An 18,860-nucleotide genomic window follows, 5' to 3' on the forward strand; every position below is an offset into this window, starting at 1 on the left:
AGAGCATGACAACAATGTGATTGCCTCATCACAAGGAAGCTTTTTTTTTTTTTTTGGGTCATCTGCAAATATTGAAACGACTCTTGGACATTGTAATCACAGGGCTGTCAAAATGCCTTCTTAGATGATCTTATCTTACCTTAGCCTAGAGCATGTTTATGTGCTCATTATGGACTGAGACGGTCGTAGGTGCTTTGTTCTTCTTGGTTGCTTTTGGTGTTTGTAATCACAGTCTTTGAAGGACCGGAGAGTCTATTTTTCCTGGCAGCGTGATACAGTCGGACGGCATTCATGATATCAGCGGGCGTCCATTGGTAACGGTTGAGGGCATCCTGCAATGTGAAGGCGCCGTCTCGTGTTCGCCGAACTCCCTTGCAGACGGCCGTGCTGCGCAGCTCCAGTCCAATCTCGTGCACCACTTTGCGCAGGTATTTCTGTGTTTCGTTCAGACACTGCACCTCTGAGAGTAGAACATTGCAAATGAAATTCCAGAGCAACCGGATTAAAATGACACAACCCGAGGGTGTTTTGACTGGGGGTTTACCCAGAGTGAAGTGAGGAGGTTGGAAACGAATGCACCGTAGACCCGTCAAAATAGGTGGCGACTTCCCCTCTGGACGAAGAAAACCTTGCACGGCCATCTCGTAGGCTTCCTGTGACCGCATGTCTACGTTGGCATACCTGTGAATGAAAGGAATAATATCACATCCCCGAAGCACTTTTGATGTGATTAATGTGGAAAGGAGCCAAAATTGACCTACGTTAACAAAGCCTTTTGATTTGCCCCCTGCAGCATCGCCAAAACTTTTTCCAGTTTATCTTGAGTGATGTGATCTGTTGAGCAAACAAGCCAAGTTTAATAGTGACAGGTCGTGTCAAGACTGATTATACGGTATGCAAATGGTGCTCAGCATAATTTTCCAGTTCGAACCCGTTTGAGAATAAGTGGAATGTTTTTTAAACAAACGTGCCATTGGCAAAAGTATTTTTTCAAAAACACTTTTTTTAGGTGACATGGGTGCAAATGCATTGTTCCAAAACAATGCAAAGCAGTCGTTCGAGACATTTAGCGCATTGGAAAGATGTTGATTCATTTCAACAAATTCCATGAATTGAATTTACAGCATTAACAATTTGCATATGCTATAATCACAAGTTATTTCAATCAAAAACATTTCAACGAATTACATTTGAACATAGGTCTTTGTAGTTGATAATAGATTGGCAAATCTTGCATCCATTGAATGTGTTCTGGTTTACTTGAATTATATTGCATGTGTTGACTGTCAAAGTCAGAGAAAAACAATTTGCAAAATAATTTAAATGATGATGGTAATAATAATACATTTCATTTATAAGCGTCTTTCAAAACTCTCCAAGGACACTTTACAGTCAGAGGATATTTTTTTACTGCGGGTGAGACACGCGCCAGCGTTCACTCAACCCGGAAGCAACAAAGTAAAAAAAAAACTCTTCTTCTTTTCCTTTCGGCTTTTCCCGTCAGGGTCGCCACAGCGAATCAGTCCTCCATCTTCAGAGGTTTGATTTGCATGTTTGTTTGGCCAAGCTTTTACATCGGATGCCCTTCCAGACACAAAAAGTAAAAAAAAAAAAACTAAATAACAAATATGACACAAAGACACAGAGTCATTAATTCTTTAGCACTTTCTGCACTCTCTGACATGAAGCAATTCTAGATGAAAGAGGGTGCAGTGTTCAATGTCTGTTTCAAACTTCCCATTGTTTACAGGTCTATTTTCACCACCTTTTATGTTTTAGGAGTGCAGTATTTAAAAAGGTAAACAGTATCAAGTGTATTCACAAAAAAGTACTTTTTTTATATTAAAGTTCATGCCCTTTAACTTATATTGAATTTCTAAACACTTAATATTGAGCATTTTTATTTGCAGCTATTGAAGCCATGAAAACATGCTAAGGCGGGTATTAAATAATTCATGCAATTGTCCACGGCCATTAGGCACATACCAAATAAGATCCAAGAGGTCGGCTTATTTTAAAATTCCAAGTACGTACTAAATCAGTGATTTTCAGCGCGGTAAATACATCACCAGCGATGTGTTGGCTCCCTCTGGTGGCATGCAATATAAATACAGCCTGACCTGTATCGTTATACTTTAATCACATGAAACCAGACATGACCACAAATTATCGATTATTTTTTTTATTTTCTCTTTTCTGCACCATACATTTCAATGTAATTATTGAAACAAATTTTATTTAGTGTTCCTTTATTTAAGCACAATGTTAGGGTTTACAATATTAGTGGCTTACAATGCTATACTGTACAGTATATACAGTATATCGTACTTACTTTTAAAGAATAAAATAACTAATTTTTGATTTATATTTCGAACTACTTCACTAGCCTACCATATTTTAATGATGGTCATGATGGTGGTCATGATAGTTGTATTTTGAGAGCCAAGTATTTTAAGGTGGTACTTGTAGTGCTTGCAACACAGAGAATACAGTAAGAATGGTTAAGAGAAGCAAAGTTTAAAGAAAAGCAAAAGAGCTGTAGCAATATTACATTTAAAGACAACCAAAAAGCAAAGATAAGTGCAACCTTGTTAATTGAATTTGGTTAATTTGTCATTGTCCAAATATAATTATGTAACAACAGTCTTGGATGAATGAAGTAGATGTGACCAAAAAAAAGCTTTGAGAGGATATACTAAAGCATAAATTCCATACCATATGTGGATCTTTCCACAACTCGCCCCGTGTGGGAGAAATCATCTGTAGCGGTCCCAAACTCACCCTCCAATGTGTAGTCCTAAAAAAAAAAAGCAGGCACCGTTAAATCTATCATGATTGTGTGCAATTGACATCATAGTGCTATTTAGATTGGAACCAGATGAAATTACCCTTGTGACTTTCATGTGGTTGAGGTCATTCAGGGCCTTATTTCCATTCCCAACAGCAAGGACTTTATTTGAAATCAGACGTTATAATCAAATCAAGGATAAAAAAAAATACAGTTTAACTAAATTAAGATCATACCCATTACTCCCGAGGAAAATGTATCTAAACGATGTCCAACACCAACTCGAAGATGCTGGAATTCAGGTCCGGTTACTGAAACATTTTATGATTAAGTTTTGTCTTAGTCTCAGTCAACTGAAAGTAGTGTCATAATACATGCATGGACTATTGACGATATTGAAGTGCGAGGATAACAGTACTGAATTTAAGAGTGGCATTAATATACAATCACATACCCAAAGGGTGTTTGGATAGGACCGGGACGGAGACTGCTGACAGAACCTTGGGAGTCTGAGTATCACCGTTTGGTGCTGGCAAAAACCGGGTCTGCTCAGGAATAGGCAACTTTGGCAACGCATCTAAACCTGCAATATACACACATATATATATTTTAAAATACTTTTGAGTATTCATATTACGCGTGTATTTTTTAGACAAGTGAGGCATGATGATGATGAAGTCAGACCTTTAAGGAGCTTGGTCTCGATTGTGTCCCTCACGAGTTTCCAAGGAACACCAGCCGGCTTGTAGACACAAAATAAACCCTCTATCCTTCGGAAAAGTTGAACAGCGGGAGTTGCCATTGTTCGACTTGAATTAATGACGATTCTCTTATTTTAGAGTACGAAACATGTCTCGAAACCTTCAGGACTGGTCGATGAACAACTGCGCATGCGCGTTTACAGAAGCGTGAGCGACAAACGTGTTTTTTTTTTGTACAGCGCCCCCTGCAGTACCGGGTGTCACATCGTTTTAACATGTAATATCGAATGTATTCTCGCGATATCTTCATATGGGCCATTCTAAACAGACGCAAAGGACAAATTTACCATACGTTCACAGTAACTTGAAACGAACGAGGTGAATGCACCCACGTAAGATATTGTCCAAACTTGTTTTCACATATTAGTCGTGGGGAGATGATTATGACCTTGTCTCTTGTCTGGATTTGGGTGCACGTTCGTCAACCGCCAACCAGAAAGCGAGCACCACTACTTAAAACTGAGATCGTTTGTTTGTTGATGTGTGGGACGCCGTGTATTTTTAAATCGTACACAAACGCGCAATCCCAGTGACATGAACGTGCCTTTTTATTCAGGGAGATAATTTGTAAATGATGGGAAATTACAAGCCTCATAACTGGATTGGCATATTCGTTCACCTACCAAGTACGTACTGTACTGTACTAAGGAGATGTCATGAAATGTTTTTTGAATAATTTAAATATGTAAAATTAATTATTTAACTACATTAATTTATTACATTCATTGATATCCACCAACCAGCCACTAAATACTATACGACGAATCTGCGAGTCGTTAGGAAACTTCTGAATCCGTCCAGCATTGTTGTTTTCTAAACAGTAACTGTGGCAACGTCCGCATTGTTGTATTCTAAACGGTAACTGTGGCAACGTGTGTGTCATAATCCAGGTTTGCGGGTGTGAAATTAGCCCTCTTGAAAATTGGTGACGTTCGTACATTTTTTTGCAGACTATATTACGTTTTTCCTACTGGATTTGGTAAACACCATGAGAAATTATGATGCCTCTATTCGTCCAGCAGGGGTCAGCGTTATTCAACGACACCTATAAAAAGTATTAAAAATTGTGGGATGGAGTAAAGAATACATCGTAATTAATATTTACTCCGCTGAGAGAGTGAGAAAGATGTTATTTCAGTGACATGACAAATGCTTCCAAATATTTTGAATGATCATGTCATTTCAGGATGTGAGATTGGCCCTGTATGTTCCCACGCTCAAGGTTAATTGAATTGCCGCTAGATAATGGACACATTCAGAATTTCGGGCCCTGGAATAGTTGCCCACATTTCCCAATTACGTGATTCAGTCTTCATTTCACCATTCCCGCCCCATTAGTCATTGTCTAGACCAAAGAATTCCACAGGAAACAATGCACTCTCTCCTTTGTTTTTAGATTGACTTTTTAAGACGTCATAGGCGAAACTGTCAATGTTTTAAGCTGCTATAGAATTGTCAAGACGAGTGTTTGAATGCAGGATTCTCAGTGGCTTTACAGTTTCTGTAAATTGAAGTTGTCTTGTGTCATACCCCGGCAGGTGCGATGCACACCCCTCTGCGGTGGGTTCTGTGGGATGTGAAAGACACCCTGCTGAGGGTGCGTTCCTCGGTTGGGGAGCAGTACTGTGATGAGGCGAAACGAATGGGTGTGAGCCTCACACCATCCGAGGTGGATGCTGCTTTCCGTCAGGCATATCGACATCAATCCAGCCGATTCCCAAACTACGGCATCGCGAAGGGACTAGATGGGCAGTCGTGGTGGATGGCGGTGGTGAAGGCCACCTTTTTTCAATGCAGAGTGCGTGACCCGGCACTTCTCAGTAAAATGGCCGCCAACCTCTACCAGAACTTCAGTAATGCAGACAACTGGGAGGTAAATAATGTCATTTTTGGTTGTATGCCAGCATGTTGTATAGCCTAAAACATAATTTCCACAAAAATATACAATTTTGGAACTAGTAGTTCTCGGAGGGATGTGGCCACTGAGCTTTACGTCGATTCATGTGACTTTTGCCGTTTCACTCATTGAGAGAATCGATGAAAAGGTTTCTTCAGATGTCATCTGTACTTCTTTGAAGGTGTCAGATGTTTCGTTCCTCATCCAAAGAGCTTTGTCGGCGAACTAAATTTGGGCCAGAGTTACCAGCACAACTTTAGTTCGCTGACAAAGCTGTTCGGATGAGGAGCGAACCATCCAACACCTTCAAATAAGTACAGATGACGGCTGAAGAAACCTTTTCATCGATGGACCACTTCTGTACGATTGAGAGCCTACACAGACTCATTGAGAGAACCGAAAATGGAACTGAACCATAACAGTTGGACATTTGATAAATTTCTATGCCCAAATGAAAATTGCATTTCTCAAAATGTCATCTGAAATTCCAACGTCCCCAACTTGTTTTCATTGAATAATTTCTTTATTAATTTGTGAGGTATTTCCAGACTCCAAGTCATCTCTGGAGAGCTGCTCCTCGCTAGGATTAAAACTAGGAATCGTTTCCAACTTTGACAACCGTCTAGAAGCTATCTTACGCGGTTGCGGGCTACTTTCGCACTTCAACTTTGTGATGACGTCAGAGGCGGCAGGTGTCGAGAAGCCCCACGTGGCCATCTTTGAGAAGGCCCTGCAGAAGTGCGGCGCACCCCCTACCAGCATTGTTCACGTCGGGGATCATTACGTCAACGACTACCTGGCATCTCGCTCTGCCGGAATCAACGGCTTCCTTTTGGACCGAACAAATAACTTTGAGCGACGTGATGTTCCGAAAGAGCATCGGCTCTCATCGTTGGATGATCTGCCAAAACTGCTAAAAAAAGCACATGAATAAATCCTGATTATTTTGGACTATGTTTTACTTCCTTGAAAATATGTCAACAGCATGTTAGTCGGCATTTGGAATTAGTTTGTTTCACACATTTCTGACCAAACAGATGAGACAACAAGTCATTTGAAAGGAAACAGAGTTTACAAAGCTGTCGCAATATACATCTTTTATTATTTTCTATGTGTATGTCCATTATCAATAATCCAGGTTTTCCTAATCCACAAAGACTTTCTCAAGGCAAGTATATTCTTCCCATTTTGTTGCGTTTTGCCAAATTTCACTAGAATATTTAGAAGCTAACAGTAATCCGACTTGATTACGATTTAGCAAAACCGTCGCAATGACATGCAGCTAATGTGCTTTTCCGCTTTAGCAGTGAGAGCGAGGATGTTTCTTAACCCCAAAATAGCTTTGAAAAATACTCTTGTTTGCAGCCATCTGGTCCAACGCAGATAGTGTTAGTTGTCCACTGGGAGGCTCAAATCGGACCCAAAGAGGAATCACGGGGGGAAGACTGGAATGGCTGCACGATTCCAACCAGGCACTTATGGCTCATTGGGATTCACACCAGACCGAGGTCCGATTTAAGGAGGTTAAGGGTTCACTCCAACAGCCCTCGGTTGCCGAGTGTCAAAATGAGATGTTTTTGTTTTGTTTTCACCTATAATGTCACCTCTTGACATTTGTATGGTAAAGGATATTGTAGCTCACTGGGAAAGAGCTTCTTACTTGCAAGCTGCTTTAGAAGCTCAGCCAGACGGCTCTAAAAGGCTCCACAGAGATCCCATTTTGTAATAATGGGATTGTCAAAGCAAGGGGGAAAGAGCATGAGTACAGAAAGAAGGAATAGACTTTACTATGAGGGAACATGGCAGTGCATCTCCATATTGATACGTCTGTGTTTTGTTCATTCTGGAACCAATAGTGATGAACAAGTAGATCACAGGTTTTCGATCCCGACACTGACAATCGATTCATTTCTCTATGCAAATGAACCAACAAGGGATGCACTACTTGGTAGCAATTACCACTTGATTCAGTCTAACCTTATTTGCAACCCAAAGGACGTCAACTGTGAAAAGCGGAACTCCTGTACACCAGGGGTGCTCACATTTTTTTCAGCGAGGGAGCTACTTTTGAAATGACATGATCTACCAATTATTTTTATTGAGGATTCTTGCAATTTAGGTTGATGTATAACCGCATGTCTTCCGCAACACATGATGTACATTTTTGCCATGACCTGAGTTTACTCTGATAACTGGCTGACGTACGTAACTAGACAAACTTTGAAAATGTCTTCGTGAAAAAAAAGTCCTCCCATTCCGTATGAAAAGGATACTTTTTCTATTCTTACTTGGTTCAGCTCCCCCAATCATTTTATACCCTATCATACGGAAAATAACCGAGCGAAAAATTAGGATGTAACTTAAGACTAGCTTGATAGCTATGCGACACTCAGGGGCGTTATTTGAGCACGCACAGTGTACCTAAAAATGAGATTTCATCTGATTGGTTGTCCGGTGTATCAATTAAGTGAAGGGATGGCTGATAGGCCGATGTCTACTTTTTTTATTAATCAAAACTATTCAACTTTATTTATACAGCGCCAATTATGACAATTTGACATCACTTTGTCATGCGATCGACCAATAGTATTTTGAATATCGATTGGTCGATTGCGATCGTCGTATTGAGCACCCTTGCTGTACTAATTTTTCTCGTCCACACGAAACGTGTGGACAGAACGCTCCAAAAAGGGGGGGGGGGGGTATTAATAAATACCTGGTAAATATATGGTTGTCAAACAAGTTAGTAGCATTTTTTAAAAAGTAAATAATGTTTGAAAAATAAGTAAAAAGCCAGTCAGACATTTGCTAATTTAATTCTTTTTTTTAAATAAATGCAGGAAATGAAAGTGAGACACCAAAGATGTGAAAAACCAATTTTTAAGCATCGGTTGGACCCTCTTCTATGTTGGAAACTCATATCAATCTACAATACAGTGTGTGTGTAAGCATGTTTTCACACATCAGTGTTGCACACAATAGGAGGCATACACAAAACACACTGTAAACAAATACTTGGATCCTCCCATGACTCTTTCAACAAAGCTTTCATTTCAAGATAGAAGCAGCCACATCTGAAGTGTTCTTTTTTCATCATCGTCAGTTTAACATTCATTATTTTGTAACCTTTCACAGATTTTGGAGGTTGGATTTGTAGTTTTATTGAATTTATTTTTTGTTCTCTTTAAAATGACTCAAATTAGAAACGAGGCCAAAACACACCACTTAAGATTTCAATTAAATAAGTGCGCCAATATAATAAAGTGCACATTTTAGGAAGTACATGTATCTGCAAGATTACAGAAAAAGTGCCATTGAATTAAAAGTACCATGGAATGATAACCACCTTGTGAGTATTTCTAAGTGGTATGTTTTGGATTTTTTTTCCTCAAACTTTTCAATGTGAAACTTGTGAGGAAAGGACATATTCCAGTTCATTTCCGCGATCCCAAATCTAACCGACACAACTCCCATCAGAAAAAATGCATTCTATGCCTGACAGCCATCCGATGGTCTTCATCCATTCTGTCCATCAATTCGCCATTTAGTCAAGTGAAATGTGTCTCCTCCTTTAAAAAAAAATAAATGACACTAAAAAAATGTACGTTTAAAGCGTCAGCATCATTTGTGCTTGGAGTTCTGAAAAGTGCATCAAGGTAATAAAAAGATATAAATAGGAATTGGGAGGTTGAAGTCAATGAATTTGGATGGTCCTGTAGCCTCAAAGGCATCTTTTTTTTCTTTCCCCAGAATCCAAGCAGGAGATGATTCATGTCCTCGTTAGATGACTTCTAGTGAAGAAACGGTATCCAGAGTTTGGCAGCCTCTCTGTCCCTCATAACTCTCAAGAGTGTTTATTTCCACGGCAGGATCAAAGGGGGGATTTGCCGTATTGCTGCATTGCAGAAAGTCAATGGAAAAGCCACGTGAAGGAATGTCCTACCTTAACTCATTTGAGTCCTTGCCTCATGATGGCTCCTTCCGCTTTTACCTCTTTGGAGGCAATCTTAAAATCGGACAGTTGGGGGGGGGGGGGGGGGGAAAGCACCCGGATGAAGATCCGCTTTGCTGTCTTCTTACACCACTGCAAGGCAAACAGATCGGTCCCATTTTACACATTTGACATAAAATCCGATAAGGATCATTTATATATACAGTATAGAGCCCCCCAAATTCTAAGTACCGTATTTTCCGGTGTATACGGCGCACCCAAAAGCCTTAAAGGACAACCGACGCCTCCGGACAAGTTGTGTCCATAATTTGTAATATCACTTCAAATGACTTCGACTGAGCGTATTTTACAAAGATTCCACGGCATATAGCTATATTTTACGTTTTAAGACTCGCGCTAAATATTCCGGAAGTCTTGTTTTTGAGTTGGTGACGATGCCTGACGTTACATCACATCTGGAACGCCCCTGACCGAGAAAGCAACACACTGCATACATTTTGGGTACACACAATGCATTTTGGGTACTTTGTTTGGTCTGAAAACGTTGTGTTGATCCGTGTCAGCCTGTGTGTTTTGGGTATTTTAGATGCTATGAAACATTTTTCTGATGTCAGTTAGGAAACGACAAAATGATTGTCGGTTGTCCTTTAATTTTCTTGAAAAGAGGACCCTGCGCCTTCTACTCAGTTGCGCCTTATATGTGAAGTTATATAGAGCCAAAACAGGTCTCGCAACTACTGTTAGCAGCCAACAACTCCATTTCCCCCTGTAGAAGTAGTGCGTAATCCCAGCCTCTACTGTAGCGCCTTATAACATGGTCTGCCTTATATTTGTGAAGAAAACCTTTTTCATACATTGAAGGTGTGCCTTATAGTCAGGTACCCCTTATATATGGAACAAGTTTGAAAATACACCATTCATTGGGGATGCGCCTTATACTCCGGTGTGCCTTATACACTGGAAAATACGGTGCTAAAAATGTACAGTTTTGACTTATTTTGGGGACTTTTATATTTAATGCAATGCAGCACATGTTAAACACAGAATTGACTTTTGTGAATAACAAATTTGGCACCAATAGCACCTTGACTTTAATACTAATATTATTTTACTATTTTATTATTAGTATTAACTCATGCACGGGCCACAACTGCTAGCTTCTCTTATTCCAATTCAAACAGAGGACTGTGTTTTTGTCTTTGGCCACATGAAACATTTACTAGCGAGAAAAAATAGCTCTACGGTCTCTTACCTGACAATGTAAACAGTCAGCGAAGATTAAATACAACAAAACAAAAATATATATAACATTTCATACCGCTCTCAGGAGGATAGAATGGTGCTCGGTGCTTCTGTGAGTAAACTGGTTTTTCTGGGATGAAGTGATGAGCGTGTCTCCTCTTCCGGCATTCCTGTCTCCACCAACAACTGCAATGGGAAGTAGAGAAAATGAGAGCAGTCAGAAAACCCTTTTTTTTTAAATAAAATACATTAGCTTACTTGCACATTGCTTACTTTAATAGCGTGCACACCACAATGATCAGAACGCAGCCAATCACACACAACACCAGCACAGTGGCAACGGTCTGCGGACGGTGGTTGGTGGCCACGACGGCCAGCAGGTCTGCATGCTCGCATCTCATCCCGACAAAGCCGGGATGGCATCTGCAAACATCAAGAGAAGAACAAATTGCAATGATTTCTTCATATCTCATGTATGCTTATGTTAATTTTTTTGCAGGGGTTGGGGGACGTTGGATGGATAAGGGCATTTACATGGAAAACGCGTCCCTACTTACAAACTTTCTAGTTCTGAAAGTTCTTCCAGAACATAATAATTTCTCAACTCAAATGACTCAGTCAGATATTTTTTTCATAGTCAATCATTAGCTTACAAGTGTAGAGAAAGTTGTCTTTTTTATTCAAATGTATTATTAACTCATTCACTCCCAAACGATGTGCAAAAATGTGTCCACTGCGGTGCCAGGGTTTTTGTTATTGTCACTCGAATTATTCCAGGAACCAGAGAATATTGTGTTTTAGGACTACATAAACATTCAATATAGAATTAGAAATCTTACTCTCCTTTTCAACAGAAAAACAGAGTTAATCCCTAAATTATATGGATCTGGAGTTATATAATCTTGAAATGAGGGCGGCTGTCCAAAATACATTGCAATACATACGTATTGGGTTATATAGTTCTTTAATAACAGCTGAAGCGGGAACAAAGCGCTAACATGGAAAAAAGGGAAATGCTGCCCCCTCGTGGAAGGTAAAAAAACAATGCCAGAGGCCAAGGCCAGCGCTTTATCAGCACCCAAACTGAAAAAAAACTAAACCCGAACAAATTCGGGAATGGCTCTCTGTGTCATATTTTCAATTCCCGAATAAATTTGTGAATGGCAATGAATCAGTTTAAAAACATGTTTGTAAATACTTTTCCTCGCTTGAAAAGTGGGTAATTTACATCTCGATGTACCGGTAATCTGTCCTTTTCCCCCTTTTTTATTGCTGTTCCCTGTTCAGGATATCAGTGCATTAGTCTACATGTCCGTCATCATTCAACAGTACTATTGATTGATCAGAATCAGAATCAGAATCAGAATTATCTTTATTGCCAAGTATGTAGGACACACAAGGAATTTGTTTCCAGTAGAACACGCTGCACTAGTATCGTTGTCAAAAAAACTGCTAAGTGGCACTATACAGTTCCATTTTGGCTACTGTTGAAAGAGTTCAAAGAGTTAATGGCTTGGGGGAAGAAGCTGTTTAAATGTCTGCTGGATTTGGTGCGCATGGATCGGTAGCGCCTGCCTGAGGGGAGTAGCTGGAAAAGGTGGTGGGCAGGGTGCGGAGGTTCCAGTAAGATTTTCCGCGCCCTAGTTTGGATTCTTGCAGTGTGCAAGTCCTCGAGAGTGGGTAGGGCGGTGCCAATGATTTTTTTTTTTTTGATGAACACTTACGTTCATCTATTCAACTCCAGTTCTATATAAAATCATGCATCTCTATTCATAATGATGTTGTCGCCTTTAAAAGAAGAAGGAAGTGATTTTTGGATCACTGAAAAGTGATTTTGTGTGTGTGTGTGCATCAGACTTACATGCATGCAGGTGTCTCCTCCAATATCAGGAAGCGACATGTTCCGTGAAAACAGAAGTGACGGTGAGAGTCTGGACAGTCATCGAAATGAGAGCGAACAGCCGCCGCCACAAACTCTGAGAGGTGATTAAACAACACACACACAACACACATACACGATGTATCTGTGATACGAGTGAGATGCAAATTCAATCATTTTGCTTTGACAGACAACAGTCAGTGTCTATCATGGATGTAAAAATAGCCAAATAAGCCCGAGGAGGCTGCGGCATGAAGAATTGTACTCCCTGTTCCAAATCTTACACCCATTGTGGGACAGAACGAAGCCTTTTGTCCCCAGTTCCGTGGGGATTTGCTTCGCACTACCTGGGAGGAACAATTAGTGTGGCCATAAATCACAATTGACCCCCAAAAAATGTATAAGAGGTGTGGAGAGCTTTTCATCTGAATCACAGGTGTCAAAGTCAAGGCCCGCGGGCCAAATCCGGCCCACCACATCATTTTTTTCGGCCCGCGAAAGCAAATCAAACTTGTTAAATTCCATGATGATTGCTAAAATTTGAGCCAAAATTTCATATTTTTGGATGTCAACCACAATAAAAGTCATTATTCTTGACTTCAGATTTGAAAACGAGTTATTCATTAATTTGCTGTGTGCTCTATATGTAATATTTAAAGGGATTTAAACATTCTTATGGGTTCCCCAAATTCATAACGGCCCTCGAGAGGAAACCATAACTACAATGTGGCCCGCGGCAAAAAATGACTTTGACACCCCTGATCTAAATAATGCGACTACGTGAACGCCGTAGCAAGCACTAAAAGTTGTTTTTTTTTTTACTCGTTAGCCATACAGTCAGATACATTCCAACATCACTGACTCAGAGTGAAGTCAGTGTTCTGCGAGCAGCCCAACAGATGCAGCAGTGTCATTTTAAGGCCTCTGGTTAGGTTTTTCTAGCATACTTCCATTCCATTCTGACGCTAAATGTAGTTTGGAGCGCAGCCTACATGCATTGTCTTCTGCTATCGGGCTCTGTGAAAGCCTTCTGTTGTCTGGGAACCATCGGCTTCCCCACCCCTCTCGTCTTCCGTCCCGTTTTTCACAAAGTAAGATGAGGAACACTGGGATGGGATCCAATCGAGCCTCTGGGGTAAGCGATGTGCTACCCGGATCATCTTGCAGCAGCTTTTGTGTCGAAAAAGCAGCTCATATTAATGCCCCATAATTGCTGTTGCACCAGAAGGCTAAGAGGATCAATTAACTATCAGCATGTGACACATTGTCTACCCACAGTGAGGGTGGAGCGGGAATAGGGGTGGGGGGTCGGGGGGGGGGGGTCTACACACACTTTTCAAATGCCTGGATTTTGTGATAGAAAATAAGAGACCAATATAAATGATGCTAAAACTTTCAAAACCCCAAATTTAAACATGGGTGTGCATATTTTTGAATATCCGCTGGTAGGGACCAGATATCTCAACTGCAATGACGATTATGAGACTTACTTTTTACCGGAGGGATGTTAGAGGTCCTCGTGGTAGTCGTCACCGCAATAGTCGAGGCTGTTGTACTGACGCTACTAGACACTCCAGAGCTGCTTGCTGTGGTGTATAAGGCCAACGCTGGCTTGGTAGAGATAGAGATGGGTACGTCTGACCGACTGAGCTTTTTTCCAAACGACCCTTGACCCAAACTTGACCCTATTGATGCAGAGGAGGGAAAAGGATTGAAAAATCATCTAGAAAGAAGGCGTTTAGTGTCTTTGTCTTCTTAGGATTCTGAGTAGACTGATTATTGTAGACTGCCGCGGTTTGGAATTGAAGCGGATTTACATGATACACGACATGTGAGACATTCTCTTTTTGTCAATGGATGCTACAGCGTCGTGTTTGCTTTCAACAGTTAGCTTATACTATACACGCACATTCCACCATAACGTTCCTGATCAACTGGTGAAAAGGACACTTTGATCCTCTCCACTTTCATCTAGAACTGCTTCACGCAACAAAGAGGGTACAGAAAGTGCTTAAGAATAAATGACTATGTGTCTTTTTGTTGTCATATTATTTGTCATCTAATTTATTTGTTCTTTTGGATTGGATATGCCTTTATTAGTCTCACAGTGGAGAAATTTACATTTCACAGCAGCAAAGTGATGAAAGGAATGAAAGTAGAAAAATGAAATACATGAGCTGCTGGAAAGGCAGCCACTCTCGCTTTCTTTATCGCTTTTCTCGCTTTTCTTTGACTTCAAGATGGCGCCGCGAGAGTGGTTGCCTTTCCAGCAGCTCCTGTGTTTTGTTTTCTACTTCTTTCTTTCCTTCCTTTCCTCTTCCTTTCATAATTTGCTGCTGTGAAATTTAAATGTCTCCCCTGCAAGACTAATAAAGGTAAATCTAATCCAATCCATTGTAAATTCTAACCACAATACACACATTTATTGGGATTTTTTTTCTTGTTATTCAACAGAAGCTCTTATGAGTTCACTCACAACATTTTTTTTCTTCTAAAAGAAAATCATGATCGCTATTATGGGTATTTTTTGTTGTTGTGAAAACACGAAATGTCGCACACAAAGTTAAACAGGTTGTGGAAGTGCAATTGCGTCTGTAAGAGAAATGTCAATAGTGAAAATCAATCATGTGCAATGGGGTGAGTTTGGAAACTACCCTAAAATTGTAGGGGGATTTTTTTTATCATTGTTGGGGTATTGCCAGAACATTTCCTTTCATCTGTTGAATTGAATTGGGAAAGATGCATATTAATTTTGAAATTCTCTCATTGTTTTATTCAAGGGGTCGAGAAATCAGAATAATAACTAAAATTCATCTTTTAAATTCTGTATGACAGAAAAAAGAAAAAAAATTAAAAATGTCCCAGCACTTTCTTTTTTTTCTTTACCACGCCATATTTTCTGGCATTAAAAAATATGTTCACATTTTACTCTTTTTAGAATTCACGATTGATGGCAAATCAGAATCTGAAAGCCTTTAATTGTGCCTCAATGGGGAAATATGCAGCAAATAACACTAACAAAAAAATTCAATTCTATTAAAAAAAATAAAATGATGAGATAAATCATTTTAAAATAATAATAATTTCCACCTCATTCTTTAAAAACAAATTTTTAATTGATATCATTTGTTTAAATATAAAACATGTACACTCTTATTCAAAGACCAGGTTTGAGTGATATTTTGTGATCAACTTTTCCTGCCATCAATGAAAACTATAAATCGGATCAGTCAATTGACAATAAAATTCCCGGGAGGAGAAATAAAAAGACATAGATAATGTGGTTGCACAAGTCTCCACCCCCTCTCATAATTGTAGATGTCGTTGTGATCAGAAAAGAACAATTACCGGTACATGAAAATGTATGTTAAAAAGGAATCACCACACATCTGCCACCACTTAAAGCAACTCTGATTAACACCAAATACAGTTCAGCTGTTCTAGCAAGCCTTTCCTGACATTGTGTGTCTTTCTAGCAGCTAATGAAATTATCTTGGGCTCAGTGGATTACATACTTTTTGATATTTACTGTGAGTAAACCACTCACAACATTTGGCCCCAAATTGATAATGAGCTCTCCATCTTGTGACTTACTCGCAGTCGTGGAGTCGGCTGTGTGGCCACTTCCTGAGGTGGTGAGAGTAGCCTTAGATTTGATGGCAAAGTTGCCTTCAAGGGTTGGCAAGGTGCTTTGTCCTGCTCCTATTGTAAACAGTGAACCTTTGGGGAAAGAACATCCACACACAAACTCACATGTAATTTAGTATTACAGACTTTTTATATATGTATATAAGATCTCACTGTATCACATTGAGACTTTGTGTGTGTATCCTCAACTACAACAAACAAACATACAAAAGCTTCGGAAAACAGGTGAGGCATTTCCATTTTTTTCTGCCAAATAACCTGAGGCTCGGTAAGCAGACTTCTATGATCATCTGATCTGGTCTTCAGTATAATATGATACTTTATTTTGATATTTGGAAGGAAGAGCATGAGCCCATCTATACAACAAATGGGGTCAAGCATCCACTAAAAGGATGAAGCACTAAAAATACACCAGTGTCTCACACGCTACCTCAGCTAAACCACCGCACGGAAACATCAATCTGACCCCAGATGAACATTTAGAAAAGTATTTTTTTATGATTCCTTTTCTTGCCTTTTTTGTCTTAAATTGTGTATATGAACAATTTAACGAGCACCAGCGAAAGCTACATTTAAAACTGTCCTTGCATGGAAAACCAAACTCACTTCAGGTATTTTTTAACTGTTATGGTGAGAATATGGGTGCTGTTTCTCATAATTTTGTTACAGATATTTTATTTATCCACGAGAATTATATTACCAATGAATAAATTGAAGTTTGGCAATCACAATAGAAAACAACATTGTTATATTAATATTCTCCAAATTATCATGATGTTAGTAAAACATTGGTTGGTTATCTAGCTCTTATATATATATATGATCTCACATTTGAAATGTTATTAATGTTGTGGCAAAAGTATCTCCTGTGCCTGTTCAAATCAAACCATTCAGGTCTGAATACTGGTAGTTAAAAAATGTCACAGTAATGTTTTCAATTACATCCATTTAATTTTTAAGTAACTTTACATCGTTAATTGACACGTTCGCTGTGTTTAAAACATTTTTCACTCAAAATGTAATAAAGCAATTTAATGAGCAAAATTGCACACTCACCACTGATGAGCAAAATCGCATCCCACAATATCCGAGTCATGGTGACTGACAACTAATGTAATTTATCGTCCAGTTTGAGCAAAATGTGTGCTTAAAAGGCGCACTTTGGCTTCCACAAATCAACATTTAAACTCGCTGATGACGTGCACAATGACACACGCTTCAGTAAATATATCAATCATGCCAGAAAGTTTTTCGACGACAGTCTTGAACTTTTCTTGTGCGGGACCTTGGCACCTAACTGCGTTTAATTGAGGAAACAAGTGGAAGCCCCTCAGAGGCTGGCCAATCAGAGGCAAGGATATTAAGATAGTGACATCTCATTGGTCAACTGCTTCAACGTCACCTTTGTGTTTATTGACCAGTGAATGTAAATCACGCCTTCTGAGTATTGTTCGTGTACATACACTGTACGTATATATTTAATTTAATACATTTGTTCTTTAGTTACAACGGACTAAATAATCAACCACTGGAATTGAATAATAACAATGGCAATGATATTAATAACGATTATCTTTTTTTATCATCATTATCATAATCATTATCATCATTCTTATTTAGTATTTTTTATTTAGAATAGTGGCTTAGTTTTTGGGTAGCTGGTGTGTGCAGTAACAGAGCTGTGCAGAGTATAAATCATTTTCCCATTGTTTTTTCGTAGCAAAAGTGACGTTGAACAAAATAATTGAGGAGAAACACAAAAACGATAAAACTGTATTTGAAGTCAATTTCAGCTAACTTTGGAAATTGCTCCTAAATGTCACTTTCAGGATATTTGACGTTCATCGATTTACAAATGCGTTTGGAATTATATCAGCCCTCAAGTGCAGAGGCAAAGAGGTCAAACGGCGACACCTGCGGGATTTCTATGTTAAAACCTCACTTTTGCACACATGATGGTGTATGAAATACAGTATAAGTGTGTAGAGTACACATATAAATAAACTTGAAGTCATCGTATTTTATAGCCTACCTCTCATTTAGTCATTTATATTTCCATGAATGTGTAAACGATAATGGAACAAATGAAACCTTCTGAAAGAAACAAATACCAGCGATACCCTTATGGAAAGAAAAATCACAACATTAAATTAATATAATTTTACGTGTCGTGTCGTTGTCCTTAGCATCTCCCTTACAGTCAAGACAAGAGGTCCTCAGCTTAAATACATGTATTGGACTCTGTCTCTAATGCGTAGTTTGCATCTGCACAATGTCACTGAGTGGCCACTGCAACACCAAACATTCAGGAATTATTCCTGTTCAAGGAACAACATTTGCATTTACTGTACTGTATATGATAGTTGACCCAAAGGTAGGTATTTTCACAATTTAGATAATATTTAGATATTAGTTAGATAATTTAGATAATCAACCAAAAGTTTACAATTTCATGAAATTAGCATATACCATAAGAACCAATTAAAAAAATGCAGAGATACATTCAAAGTTATAGGTGTAGCACACACACAAAAAAAAATACAAATACTACTACGAAGAGATCAGCTCACGAGTTAAGAACCCCGATGATGACATCACTGTCGAAAGAAGAAAAACCCTCGCGGGTATACTTGATGCTCCAAGTTGGACCTGCAGGAATTCAACCGACGAATCTTCGACCACCTTGACTAGAC

At 39.2% G+C, this 18,860-nt stretch overlaps 3 protein-coding genes across 6 annotated transcripts; 1 reads left to right on the top strand and 2 right to left on the bottom strand.

The window, feature by feature from the left end:
• Positions 1-139: 139 nt before the first annotated feature.
• trub2 (TruB pseudouridine (psi) synthase family member 2) lies at positions 140-3,679 on the bottom strand. The gene is made up of 8 exons (XM_089009265.1): positions 3,473-3,679; positions 3,243-3,371; positions 3,025-3,099; positions 2,889-2,950; positions 2,716-2,797; positions 762-834; positions 545-681; positions 140-460 (listed from the first exon to the last, which is right to left on the bottom strand). Exons 1-8 carry the CDS (start codon positions 3,588-3,590, stop codon positions 168-170), a joined length of 969 nt encoding a protein of 322 aa, XP_088865391.1. The 5' UTR covers positions 3,591-3,679; the 3' UTR covers positions 140-167.
• Positions 3,680-3,748: 69 nt separating this feature from the next.
• On the top strand, positions 3,749-6,397 carry hdhd3 (haloacid dehalogenase-like hydrolase domain containing 3). 4 transcript variants are annotated; one of them, XM_089009268.1, is made up of 4 exons: positions 3,930-4,175; positions 5,088-5,422; positions 5,985-6,223; positions 6,255-6,397. In XM_089009268.1, exons 1-4 carry the CDS (start codon positions 4,121-4,123, stop codon positions 6,361-6,363), a joined length of 738 nt encoding a protein of 245 aa, XP_088865394.1. In that variant the 5' UTR covers positions 3,930-4,120; the 3' UTR covers positions 6,364-6,397. The 4 variants fall into 4 exon arrangements, with proteins under 4 accessions (XP_088865393.1, XP_088865395.1, XP_088865394.1 ...); XM_089009267.1 differs by lacking the exon at positions 3,930-4,175 and adding an exon at positions 3,749-3,881 and having other exon boundaries at positions 5,985-6,397; XM_089009269.1 differs by lacking the exon at positions 3,930-4,175 and adding an exon at positions 3,769-3,867 and having other exon boundaries at positions 5,985-6,397.
• Positions 6,398-9,475: 3,078 nt separating this feature from the next.
• On the bottom strand, positions 9,476-17,444 carry tgfa (transforming growth factor, alpha). The gene is made up of 7 exons (XM_089009270.1): positions 17,224-17,444; positions 16,114-16,239; positions 14,010-14,204; positions 12,502-12,616; positions 10,914-11,063; positions 10,717-10,826; positions 9,476-9,530 (listed from the first exon to the last, which is right to left on the bottom strand). Exons 1-7 carry the CDS (start codon positions 17,261-17,263, stop codon positions 9,523-9,525), a joined length of 744 nt encoding a protein of 247 aa, XP_088865396.1. The 5' UTR covers positions 17,264-17,444; the 3' UTR covers positions 9,476-9,522.
• Between the last annotated feature and the right edge of the window lie 1,416 nt (positions 17,445-18,860).

Source organism: Hippocampus bargibanti, linkage group LG12 (assembly GCF_051943395.1).
Source record: "Hippocampus bargibanti isolate YZ-2025 linkage group LG12, ASM5194339v1, whole genome shotgun sequence".
NCBI lineage: Eukaryota > Metazoa > Chordata > Actinopteri > Syngnathiformes > Syngnathidae > Hippocampus > Hippocampus bargibanti.